General features: G+C 39.8%; 1 protein-coding gene across 2 annotated transcripts in view; it reads right to left on the bottom strand.

The window, feature by feature from the left end:
- LOC108781009 (ubiquitin carboxyl-terminal hydrolase 48) overlaps positions 1 to 13647 on the bottom strand; it is a 54663-nt gene that overhangs the window by 3375 nt on the left and 37641 nt on the right. For both annotated transcript variants that reach the window (XM_018548868.1, XM_018548869.1), the window contains one exon: positions 1642 to 1726. In XM_018548868.1, the coding sequence (XP_018404370.1) occupies positions 1642 to 1726 (85 nt within the window). The remainder of the gene's footprint in view (positions 1 to 1641; positions 1727 to 13647) is intronic.

Consider the following 13647-nt stretch of genomic DNA (forward strand, 5'->3'; position numbering starts at 1 on the left):
ATGTGAAATATTCATATAATCATTTTTTATTTCTCGTGACATAAAAAATTGCAAAATAGAAGTGAAAGTACAACATTTTTCGAAATACGAATATATGTCAACATTTATGGTAATGTTATATCAGTCTGAAAAATATTTCTCGTGACATAAAAAATTGCAAAATAGAAGTGAAAATACAACATTTTTCGAAATACGAATATATGTCAACATTTATGGTAATGTTATATCAGTCTGAAAAAATGGTAAGTGGTAAGAATACTTCAAAAATAAACTACGAAAAAGGGTGTGAAGATAATATATGCTACTAATTTACACGAGCATCCCGTTCGACATTTTGCACGTACCCGACATCTACCCCTCATCCCGTAAGAACTGGAAGGGGTGGCGCTCTCATGAATGCGCCGTGGAGTTTCGTGAGCTCCTTAATGAACCTAGTTCGCGAAAACCATTAATAATGAAAGGACTCGGCGAGGAACGCGCGCGGGCAGGAAAAGAGAAGCCGATATTCGGCGAGGGCCCGAAACCGCAGATCTTTCGTGAGAAACTCTCCGGAACAGCGGCTGCTTTACACTCTCTCTTCCATTATTTTTTAAAGATCGACTGCATCGTTCATCTTGTTCGAACGCGATCGGAAAATCATGAGACTCAAAGCGAATTAGCGTGAAATAAATTTTTTTTTTAACAAAAACAAGTCAGATCACGGATGGTCTGTTTGCACAGCGAATGAAGCCTCCAACGAGAGCTCTTTCTTCTCGGAAACGAAACACAGGAAACGGAGAGATAGTCGGCATGTCGAAGGGTGTCGGCTAGCCCTAATGCGACGTATCAATATACGTGGATGGTGGTGATGGGCCAATATCGCATAAGTGGCTCGATTCGCAGTCATTTGTTACATTTTGTTCGGTCTAAGTAATTTAAGAGTCACCGTTTGCCCTCCACCTCTTTCTCCTCCGTCTCTTAAAAGGAGAAAACGAGGGATCGGGAAGACAAGACGAAAATCTAAGAGAGAACGGGAGAGAATAAGAAAGGGAAAAGGGTGAAGGGTGGGTTGCTTGGACCCTGGGTGGAAGTTACTCCGCCAGAGAGGGAAACGGGGGAGCGAGGGTGGTGCACTTCGCCTCCATTCTTCGGCAAATCGCGGCATATTTGTCAGATTTTTGTTCGAGAACAAAACCTTGCCGACCACCCCTGGTGCGAGCAAAGGGGGTGAAAGAGAGATGCGGCGCCTTAAGTGGATTGGCTTCGTTCGTATATACGTTGTATGTGTATCCACGACGAATGCCTTAATTTCAGTTTCCCGCCGGAGATCCTCGTCGCTTTCGATCTCCGACTACGCGAGAGAAGTCTCCGCTCTTTCGCGAAATTATAGTATTATAAATGATATGTGTCTGCATATCGTAACTATCATCTTGCTTATCCCGAGTCACATCATTGCGCACCTCGAGTCTCAAACGAGAGCAATCATAATTTCGAGCTAATATAACGAATAATACATCTTGAAACATAATTCACTTAATCTTATGACATACTAAATAAGTATATACATGTGCACACATATACATGCATTATACACTCTATATACATTCCTTAAAACATCCACCAAGAGAAAGAGAAAAAGCAAAAATTTTTATTTTCACTCACCCTTAAAGCCTTTCTCTGGCGACGAAGAATCGAAATTGTGGACATCGGACTCGACATCGGTTTCATTTTCTAATGGGGCATCAATCTGAAATCATAGATGTTCAGGATACATTATTAACAGCAAAACACTTATTTTTATTACAACTTATTTGCTGTTTTAGTCGGCTTTAAAACGCTAGAGCACTGTATACTTTTTAAAATATAATACATATTTATACACATGCGCACTTGCGATTCGTAATAAATAATTTCACTCTTTTAATTAAAGCGATACAATGCTGAATAAAACTTTTATATTGTTTTATTTGGACTTTGAAGGCACAAAAGATGATCCGCATTAAATTTGGGCATCGAATACGCGTGTGAACAGCTGCCAACGGCTATAACAGCGCCTTCCCACGCGTCTTCTTGAAGCATATGTGATCCACCAATCTATGCGTCCCTCTATATAATTATACGACTACATTTCGTCTAAATGTAAACTATTATGATGCACATACGGTTCATATTATGATATTACCTATCACGTAAAACAATGTTATTGTTATTATATACTAAGAACATCGCATAAAAAGACGCGAAAGTAAAATAAACATTTCTACATTGCTTATTTAATTTTTAAGCGCGTAAAAAAGTAAATTAACAAATAAATTTTTATAATTGATTACATGGGATATCGATATCAAGGATAACCTCACTTGTCATATCGCTTAATCAATTAGTTTAAACCTGATATCGTTCTTTAATGGAGTTAACTCTACCATAAAAGGAATTGAAACTGCTTAAAAAAACGATACATTATAAAATAAGAAAAAAAAAGAGAATTTCTAATCGCTTAAAAAGTGAATATGAGAATTCGAGTGAGCAGCACACGCGTAGGTGTGATTACGCCTCTGAAACTCCTTTTTCCCATAGAACTAAATATAGCGGGTGTCATCTCTCTCTCCAATGACTTGAACACACGTGTCTCGCGCGACACAGCGACTCACATCTGGCCGATGTTTCCTGCCGGCCGCAGCATCCTCTGTGCAATGTGATTTATTTTCAAGTATGTGATCCCAGAGATTCGCCACGATGAGAGATCAACGCGGCGACCGGAGCGGATAGTCAAAGGCAATGTGAATATACAACGCGGTTACGAAAATAAAGCAAGACCGATTAGGGGTAAGTAGTGTAAAGTACAAATCGTGGCGTGAAATTGCAGCGTATACCCAATAAAAGCTACTAAACTTTTCTGTGCCTAGTCTATCGATACTTGCAAAATATTTGAAAATGAAATAAAAATGAAGCGAGAGCCTTTACGTTAAACAAACTAATAGATAAAGTTTTCTAAAGTTTAATCAGTGGATAATCACCGATATCAGTGCCACTGGGTCAATAAATTCACAATAAAACTTAATTTAAAAAATTAATGAAACGTACAATTCCTAACCTAGCGAACCTCGCTTCAGTGTATGGTATATAATATATGATATATTGCAACTGACAGTGTAAATATTAGTATTTTATAATTAAGTATATAATGCTCAAATTTATTTCTTTTTTAATTGAATTTCACGGATTATCCAATGGTGTATTTGGAACTGATATCAATGATCCACTAACTCAAACTTAGAGTATTTAACAAAATAAATACGCGCAAATCTCTAATAATAATAATACTTATAATATATATTACTAAAACGTCAAATTATATAGAAAATATTGGAGTATTAATAAAGAATTATAAAAAAAACAACTTTAAAAAAGGACTGTCTCGATTAACGAGACAGACGCGCACGCAAAGTTTTTCGACAATAATTTTCAATCCATAGCGATCGCGTAGCGTTATAAAGCTACATCATCTACTTTAACATCATCGTCGACGCTTTCAATCGAGGCCACTGACAGCGGGAGTGCATAGTCTTTGCGGTACGGATTCCCCGAAGTTCCTTTCTTTCATCGCCAAACGTTATTCTCTCGGGCCTCCTATCTCTGGTACATTCCCCCCACGTCTTTGGCCACGGCGAGCGCGTAAAGAGGAGGACGAAGGAAGGGCGAAACCAGGTAAAGAGCGTTCTCTCTACACGGGTATAAGGCCAGTTTTGAAATGCTCGGCAATATAGTGAGTTCGTTATGAGGTTCGCCCCGACGTGGTATGGCTCATAATTGTAGACTCGAGGCTCGAACCGTGCACCTCCAGGCACTACGTTCTTCCCGACTGACACCTATTGTCCGCAGAAAATCCCACGGATCCATTCAAAAATCGTCGCAATCGCTCGTTGACGAGCAAAGAAGGGTCGTCTAATTGTCGCCTGATTCGGGCATTGATTTTCGCGGCATGGCACGACACAAATCGCATACCCGCGGCTTTTTGCTGGGCGCGAATTGTGCGTAAGGAAAGCAAGGCGGACGCGGACAAAACATTTCATGGCCGAGCATGAAAATTATTAGCCCGAGAATGTCTTAATCCCCGGCAGCGAGCTCAGTCCCGCGGTCTTCGGCTTTAACATAAAACTTTTTTTTTCCGGCCGAGACTCATCGAGAGAAATGCCCCGGACGCGAGCTGACGGTCTCGCGAAGATGCAGCAAACTGCTGGAACGCGGCGCAGTTCGGCGCATAATGTATGTGCTACGTCGAACGGCACCCCGTTTATTTCCAGGTTAATGCACGGTTTAAGGTACGGCTGCAATGCGCACTTTTTCCTTCGCAAAGATCGAGATACCGTGCTATCGCATGCTTTACATGTTTCTAACGTCGCTTTAGAGAGCGAATGCGCACGACTTTTTGCTGGAGAGATCGAAAAGAAAAGATCCAGAAAACAGTATAGACGTAGAAATTATCAGTAGATACATACGGTATATAAAGCTATTATTTCTAGAGCTTAATCATAAAAAAGTATAGAAATATCTTACAATCATACTAAATAATTAAATCAAATGAACACATATGCGTGTGTCTTATTTCATTGAAAAATAATTCATTAATTAACTGTGTAGATAATTCACGAGATTAGTGCTTGAAATTAATATAGCATATGAAAAAAATATTCATTAAAAGAGAAAATATCGCATACGATTTATTTTTCTGTTTTTTTAATTATATTTAATTTTGGAGGCATCTATATATATAATTAAATACATATATTTCAAACATAAAAGCTTAACACTCACGTAATATCAAGCATTATCGCTACAAGTATCTTTTGAATTTACTCAAGTATCATTAGAGTAGAAGTCTTAAGTTATTCCCAGGCTGTCCTGAGTTATTTATCTGTCTGCACAGTGAGGGTGAATCTTACCTCTTCCTTCTCCGCTTGCTCAACCACGTCTTAATAGTACGAGCCACAAAGTTAATAAACCGACATAACGGTAATTCTCTCAGTGCATCTAGCTTCCTACAGTTTTTAATCAATTCTTTTCAAATCGTATTTTTTTCTCAAAAGAAAAAAGTAAAACGCGTGTTGTACATACATTTCTAAATGTATACAATGAAGAAAAAAAACTCCAAACAAAATTCGTATTAAAATATGTACGCGCGCGCGAATTAAGAATAATATATTTATTTACAAAATCTAAGTATGTATTTGTAATCAATCAATGGGAATTAAAAATAAACTACCGTTCATTCGTTTTCAAAGAAAACTTTTACGTCAAAAGAGATTTGAATGAAAAAAACGGGAAAAGGCTACGGGAAGACTTAATACAAGCTAGGTCGGTGGAAAACCGCGGAGTGCATAAATTCAAAGTAGATTAATATTGTCTCCGTGGCTGTCGCAGCGCTAAACTTATGGCGCTAATTCGGCGGAGGAATTATTACTGGGGGCTTGCTTCGAGTCATCCCCACTGGTACTCGCGTGTTTTGCGAAAAGGGAGTATCTTGTCTTTAATAGAAACCGTACGTGCTCCACGGGATTCCAAGCTACGCGCTGTTAATATTTGAACTTTGGAACGTTCCACTAAGAATTGTCCTATATGACAAAAGACATTGACTATATTTATAAATTATAAATATATATATATGTATAAATATTTACAAATAAACCGAATATGCTTTGAAATTGTAAATATTTGTTTTTGAATTTCTTATGCGAAAATTATACATATACGAATTATAACAAAAAAAACTTCTTCATTCATCTATTTATAAAATCAATGCAAAAATCAATGTATAGAAACATGGGAACGTAATTTTAGTGTAAAATCCGAATTATTTTATATTTAGTATAATCATGAAAACGAAGGTAATCTAAGATAAGCGTTATCAATGGGCGTGGCTAAAAAAACAGCTTTTTGAAGGTCTTTTAAGTAAATTAAGGGCGCTTCGCATTGTTTTTCGTTCCGAAAAGGGCTGAGGAAGACGGCAGATTACAGCTGTTTAGCATCCTCGATGAAAAACTTGCTGGTAATTATTCAAATTATTTTCAAGGGCCACGCTTTTCGGTAGACCGGAGCCGTTATGTGGCGAATGTCTTAATGCTGTCCCTTTCCATGTCTACCGACTATGGAAAAGATGCAGCGGCCCTGCCGACAGTCATAAAATATACAAGCAAAACGTTCAACACAACTGTAAGGTGTCTTTTAGGAGTTCCAGGACAACATTATCCTTAATCTGAATTATATCTTAAATGAATGTTAAACAAAATGTACAAGAAATGCATCTCTTTTATTTTTTATTATCTTCCTTTACCGTTACACAAGATATCGACGATCCTCGTAAAACAACGCGAATGTAATTCCGGATATCTATCATCGTAGCATGATAGCGCGGACGTGACGCCGATATAAACGAAGAATAAAAGGAAAAAAGATATAGAGAGAAAGGAGGACTGTAGACGATAAAGAGAGAAAAGGAAGTGGAGATTAGGCGGGGAAGGACGCTTTTTAGACGGTCACTGACATTGCGGAGGTGTTGTGTGAGAAGTGACTGATGAGTTTTCCGCTCGATTGGATAACGGGCTAGGCCAACACACTCGCCCGTTTCTGGATTTTTTCCAACCCGTCCCTTATAACACGATGACGTTTGACCTAAATCCCAACAGAGACCTGACAGAGCACTGAACGTTATGCGATCTCCAAACCTTTAACGTGAAGACTGTACGTACTTATTAATGTAATACTTTTACAAATTTTACTCATTTATATGTACATATCTTAACGTATAATATTTGATCGTATAAAAACTTATTGTTCGAATAAAATAAATAATTCCAGATTTTGCAAACTTTCGTAATCAAAAATAAGAAATAATGAAAAAGCATAAGTATCGGTACCTAATGACAGAGATAAGAATCCGACATGATCAATTCGAATAATACGTAATATGGATTACTGCCTAAACTAGAGAACACAGGAGGAGATATGTTGCCAATCGGGCGAATGAACCATCGCGGACGCGGCACTTTAGGCTACAACGTCCCTAAAGAACGGACCATGCTTCCGCCGGGGACAAAGACCGCCTTCATCACCGGGTACCGTCCTCTTCACATCGTGTTCGTTGCTGCGCCTTCCCGACTCGTCGAAATTGAGCAACACGTCGATCACGCATTGCACGAGGACTTTACCGAGTAAATGTCAAATATATGCACGTCGAGAAATAAATCATGAAGTAATGAAATTTAATGTTTGTAAAATCTCAATCTTGTAAAACATTAACTCAAATTGTGACTTCAGAGTGAAATACGAGATTATACGTATCATCTCTACAAACAAAATATAAAAATTCAATTCAAGATCAATAAATATTGCGATATTCATTACATCTCAGTTGCACATCGATCCTAGTAACGCAACGGCAGGTTCGCTAGTCACCGCGATACGGTATCCTCCGCTCAAAGTAACGTAGAAGGGGAGGAGAACTGGCAAATTGCAGAACGTTAGAGATCGCGAGCGCGATTTAGTCCCGCGGCTACGAGCTAGAGAAAGAGAGAGATAGATGAAGACGGCGAGACAGAGTAGAACAGTGGAATCACCCCTCGAGGAAACGCTCGGATAGTCCAGGGTGGTCTTAGCGTGTCGCTTAGCACCCTATCTGCAGGGATCTTCTCTCGGTCCAACCCCTACGGAGCTCGCATCTCTCTCTCTCTCTCTCTCTCGCTCTCGCCTACGTCAGCCTCTCTTCCTCCCTTGCCGCACTAGACCTCATGGGGAGCTGCGTTTGTCGTGAGCATTACTCACTTTCTAGACGCCTACTTGCAAACCCCTCCGAGTCGTTCCCGAGGCTCAGTGACTACATTAGGGAACAAATCTTCCTTCTCTCGTGGCAGCGACTCCCGCGACTCGAAAGGCGACACACACGCTTATATAATAGAATGGATTGTCCGGTTGGACCGAACACTCTCCACGTCATCTACGATAGTGAAACGCCTTCGCCTACGATTTGTCTGTTAATTCGATCACACGCTGTTACAGACTAAATTTAAAGTTATATCCTCTGTCTCGATAATTTTCAACTCATTGCAGCATAAATGATGTTGTAAAAAATTTAATACAATTAGAAAATCGTTTCTTTCAACACTATTTTTTTTTTAACAATCTACTCTCTAATAAAAAAATTTCTTTTTGCCATTCTAACAATTTTATCGAACAAATACTTATGCGTAGATATATGACATTTTTTTTTTTTAATTAATATTTAAATTATTAAATTACGCAAAAAGGAATCATTTCTTAATTCCTTCTTAATCTTAAACAATAAAGTAGTGTCAGGAGAATCGTATGTCAACAATTTGATAAATTTTTAAAATAGAAAAATCGTATTCGTGTTTAAGGAGACCTTGCAACCCGTATCGCAAGAATTTTTGAAGTATTTCGCGACTAAAATTAACAAGATCCACGTGTCCGGTATTATCGGCACGCACCCAAGACCACTTGTTCGAAAGAGCAACCTGTAGAGGCTGGCATACCGCACGGCTCGCAAGTGCGTGCGCCATAAAGAGGGAGCGACGAAATTCAGGGTTAGCCGTGCGGCCAAACATAGCACCAAAGCGTATGTGGAAACACGTGTACGCGTTTCCATAAATATCTCTCCGTAACGCCACGCACTCCGAATGCGGGATGAAAGAAAGCTTCCACGGAAGCCCGTGAAACCGAGTCTTGTCCTTTCACCATTTCGATCTGTCTCGATTAGCCTTGTGAGTGGCAACAATCCCGCAACCGGCGACTATTCAATTTCCCTGGTTTCGAGAGATTTATTTATAATGTAAAGTTAAAATAACGTGTTAAATAGGAAGTCTAAAACTATGATTAAAAGAAAAAGTTTTATGGCTTCAAGAATAAATTAAATTAATGTAAATAAAATGTTTGTAATTTTTCAAAAGATACAAATTTCCTAAAATACCTGTCAAAAAATTTAAATATATTTATACATCAACACAAACACATGAAGGCTCATATAGACATTTTACTTACATTTGATAAAAAGATACGAATTGGAGATATAGTTTAAATTCTTCAAAAAGCACTTTAGAAAATTTGTCTCTTGAAAAGATCACTGATCCCAAAACATGTACAAAGCATCATGTCTATGCCATCGAAATTCGATTAATTGAACCACTGAGGAGTACACGGAATTCATGGACGTCGGGAGTGAAATACTTCGAGACCGACGTAATAAAGTGTGCTCTCTTTCTGGCGGCAGGAGGCCCTCATTCAGGAGCCGCCACATGTCCCTCTGCGAAAAGAGTAGCTCTTCCTCACGTCATCTGCCGAGACGAAACGAGACGGGACGGGACGGGACGGGATGAGACGAAACGAGACGAGACGAGATGAGACGAGACGAGAGACGGGGTAAGAAGAGAGGGAGCACATCGAGAAGGACGACTGACGAAGAGAAGCAGAGGCCACCGAGAAGCCGAAAGCTAAACCCGCCGACGCGACGGTGGGTTGGCCGGCCGCAGCGAGTCATCAGTATCAACAAACAGAAGCTTAGTTGTTACCATTGCGAGGGCGAAAGGTTGAAGTGGACAGGAAACACGACACACACTACACGGAAATCGACCTTGGATTTTAAATCGACGCTGACTATTTCGAGCATGCTTTTAATATAACTCAGTTGATATAATTGCGTCTCTATCACTATTTAAAAAAAAAAAACTCATAGCAAATTCAATTGGATGCACTCACAACAGTGCGACTATTGCACATTTAAGTTATCGTACACAAATTGATATAAAAATATGCGTTTAATATAAATATAAAAATCGATTAAATCATAAAACCCTTATCATATTTTATTGTGTTATTAATAATCTGTATTTTATAATTCAAAATATGTATTTGCATTTTACTTTTACATAGATTAAATCAGTGTACGATAACTTTAATACGCACTAATGCGTCCAACCAAATTAGCTATCAGTGTATCAAAATTCTCTCGAAAACACTTGAGGATTTTCCATTCTCATCGAACATCTCTCATTCGAAGCACATAGTTGTACTATATATAATATATACCTATTTTTTCGCAACGCGGTGCAAAATAAGAATGCAGTATCCGTCCTCTCGTTGCAATCATAACTTATTCAGCGTTTGGGAGTCCGATACGATACGAAAGACATCGCAGGCGGCGAGGGGGAGGAAAGAGGAGGGAAAATCAGGCTCATAAATCATGGCATTTTCAGATTTCCTTTTATCAGTGGCTCTCTAACGCACTGGCGGTTGCTCGATTCGCGACCGCTGTTGACCCAACGCCATAAATATCCCCATTAATATTAACTTAGGCTAGCCTAGGAAGCGAGAATCACGAGTGACCGAAACGAAGCGGACAGAAGAAAAAAAGACGACCGCGGGCCTGGGGGAGAACGGGGCGAGAGAGAAAAAAAAATCTCGTATGCCCGAGGGCAAATCTCATATAGGACGCAGCTGGGAATTGGGCAGCGTCCCGAAAAATTCATGGAGGAACCGAAGTTCCAGGGCGGGTGTGTCCGCGCAAGCAAATCATTGCACCTCGTCCTCCCGCCCCGCTCGTCGGAGAAGCATGAATTGATTACCGGCTCGGTGGATCCTCGAATACAGGCCACCTCCGTTTTCATCTTGTGTCACGTTTACGGTACGAGCCGAAGATGACGGCTGATGGCAAAAAGTTGAGGTCACGAAAATTCCGATATCATTTTCAATCATTTCCTACTCAGAAAAATCGGCTTACGGTATCGGTAATAACTAATTATTTATACATATATACACACACACATACGTATACATATAATACACACATAAAACAGTAGCTTACGCAATATCTAGCGCTGGAGAAGGCCGATAATGAAGAAGCCAATATTGAACTTCTTGCGCCATTTCATTCTTCAACGTCTATTAAGCCACACTTTCTTGCCGGCGTATCACGGCATGCATCACCTGTCGTCGAACGGTCCACGCTCTCACCGTCTCGCACCGTTAGCAGGATCGGTGATCGTCGCAAGAAAACATAACGTTATCAAGTACAGCTTGTACGCGCGATATGTAAATGATTGTAAATTAGGTGCTGAGTTCACGAATGATTACAGGGCGTTTTTATTAGATAACGTCACGAAATCTCAAGGAATAATCAAGTATCGAAGCAAAGCGCAAATGAAGCGCGATTCGCTATAATTATCGTAACTAATGTCTCAAACGTGATGTGACGGCCAAACTGTTGTTCATTAAACTCTCTCGCCAACGAATTTACGTCGCCCGAAATTTCCGCAGTCTACCTCGATTATTTTCAACGCATTCAGGAGCGAAATCGATGACGATGACGATGCCTTTTGAGCCTGCATCGGCTTAATTGATTTATTTCTGAGAGGGTCCACTGCGAGACGAAACACTGCGGTCACCCTGTTGGCTAATGCGAAAAAGGGGCTACGTATAGCTAGCCGAGTCTTCTCGAAGGACTTCCTCTTTCACTCTCCGTAGCCCTTTCTTCGATCTTATCTTCGAAGGCATCGATAATTAGGAGTGATAATTACAGTGTTCCGGCTACCGACCTCTCGCTACCGGTCTTTCAGTGAGGAAAAAAAAGAGATACCGACGATAATCGTCGCTAATGTAACGTTGTAATATCTCGATGTCCTTGTCGATATCATTGTAACCAGCTACAGACATTTTGATCTGTCCGCAAACACCGAGTCTTTTTTTCTCATTGTCACGCGTCTTTGAAAAATTTGTAAATTTTTACAAGTCGATAAATATAAATGCAATGACATACAACCTTCTGATAAATCAACGCAGAGAGAATAAAAATTATGTATTTGTACGAATCCAAGGCGAATAATTAAAAGCCCATTATAGATCCATTTGTTATTAACATGGCATATACCGCGCGGTAAGGTCAGATGTAATGCTATTAAAAATTTTAACGACACTTGTTTCTCACCTCGGTTTTACATATTTTAGCAATTTTCAAAAACATATAGTTACATTCATTTTATATATAACATCATATATTTCTTAGAGACTTGTCTTGGCGAAAACTTTAATATTCATCAACGTCCTATTCATATATTCATTTTTATTATCTATTTTTCTTATTGCTTTTAATGTATTTTAAAAAACCTATTTTCCTAAAAATGTAACAAAAATGAAGACAATCATAGATACCGAACGCGCGCGCATCTAGTATTAATGGAATACGTGGAATACTTTATGGTTTATACGGGAAGGTTCAATAAGGATTTATAGATCTTGAAGACTGATGAGCACGTTGAATCAGAAAGATAACTTTTCGGCCGGTCAGGCCTGGTTGTTATGATTTGATTTTAATGCCGAGTTCACCGACGCGGATAATTGTCGCCATTACCTGCACGAGAGGGCACATTTACTGTCGTTCATTGGAGAGAACTCGGGACGGTCTTGCTTCAACTTTCCGTGTAAACGGGGTCCTCGTTTGTCGGTAGCAGACAGAAAGGAACGGAGAGAAAAGTAAGGATAAACACGTCTCCATTTTCCAGCAGAAGGATAAAACGCAAGGGAATCATGAAAGTATAGCATAAATCAATAAAAATGCGTACGTTAATAATAACATTGTATTCGCTATTGAAAATTGCGAAAAATTTGCAATATTAGTACTAAGTACAATAAAAATTTAAGATCAATATTTGTATGTACATAGTCGATTTTTTACTATCTTAAACATTACCTTAAACATTATACTATATGATATATCAGTCTTGAGATATTATGAACTACCGAGGTCAGAGAGCTGCATTAGCATAATTTTAAGATATTACTTTTAAGATGGTCTTAAAATTAAAAACAGACCTATAAGGCCTAAGAAGCAGGAATTTAATTGAAAAAATAATTAATTTCTAAAGTTGACAAAGAGGCGAAACGTGAATTAAAACGAAGATTGCGAAAATCTACGGGTCTGCGAAGCGCATAGAGCCCGATCGCGCGCGCATGATTGTTCCGCGTGGATCCACGACGGATCGGCATATTTTGCGGGCCGGTTCCGACGCGAAGCGGCGGCACGTATCTTTTTATCGTAGCCGCGACGGTAGCGGGGGCCCTATCGAATGTTTCCAATTTTCTGTTGGCGCTCGCTGAAGGGAGAGACTCGACCAAGTCCGTCATACGGGATTCTCTCTTGTACGAGAAAGCGGGATGAACCGCGACGGAAGGATCGCAGAATGGACGGGCGGAAGGGAGAACGCGAGAACGAAACGCGGGTACGAAAGAAAGAAGAGCATAGAAACGGGGAAACGGGGCGGGAGGGCAGGAGGAAAAGGAGAAGGAGGAAGGCGAGCGCGTCCAACGCGGACATTCGTCACACGACATCAAACGCGGGTGCCGCCCGTTGGAGACTCGACCGACCGACTCTAAAGACCCCGGTCGATCAGCCATGAAGAGCAGTCTGACGAGGAATTGCAAAAAAATCGGGAAAAATTAAGGGTGGATCAAAAACAGCCTAGTCGTCCAACGTTGTGCACAACTTTGTTGCTATTCTTTATCGCCTTTATCGCTCTTGTCCTCGATTATGACGTTTATTTCATCAAAGCTAAACGAATGTACGTGTCTTCATTAATATCTCGTCGCGCGTTAATTATAGCTTGGCGC

Source organism: Cyphomyrmex costatus, unplaced genomic scaffold (assembly GCF_001594065.2).
Source record: "Cyphomyrmex costatus isolate MS0001 unplaced genomic scaffold, Ccosl1.0 scaffold75, whole genome shotgun sequence".
Classification (NCBI taxonomy): Eukaryota; Metazoa; Arthropoda; class Insecta; order Hymenoptera; family Formicidae; genus Cyphomyrmex; species Cyphomyrmex costatus.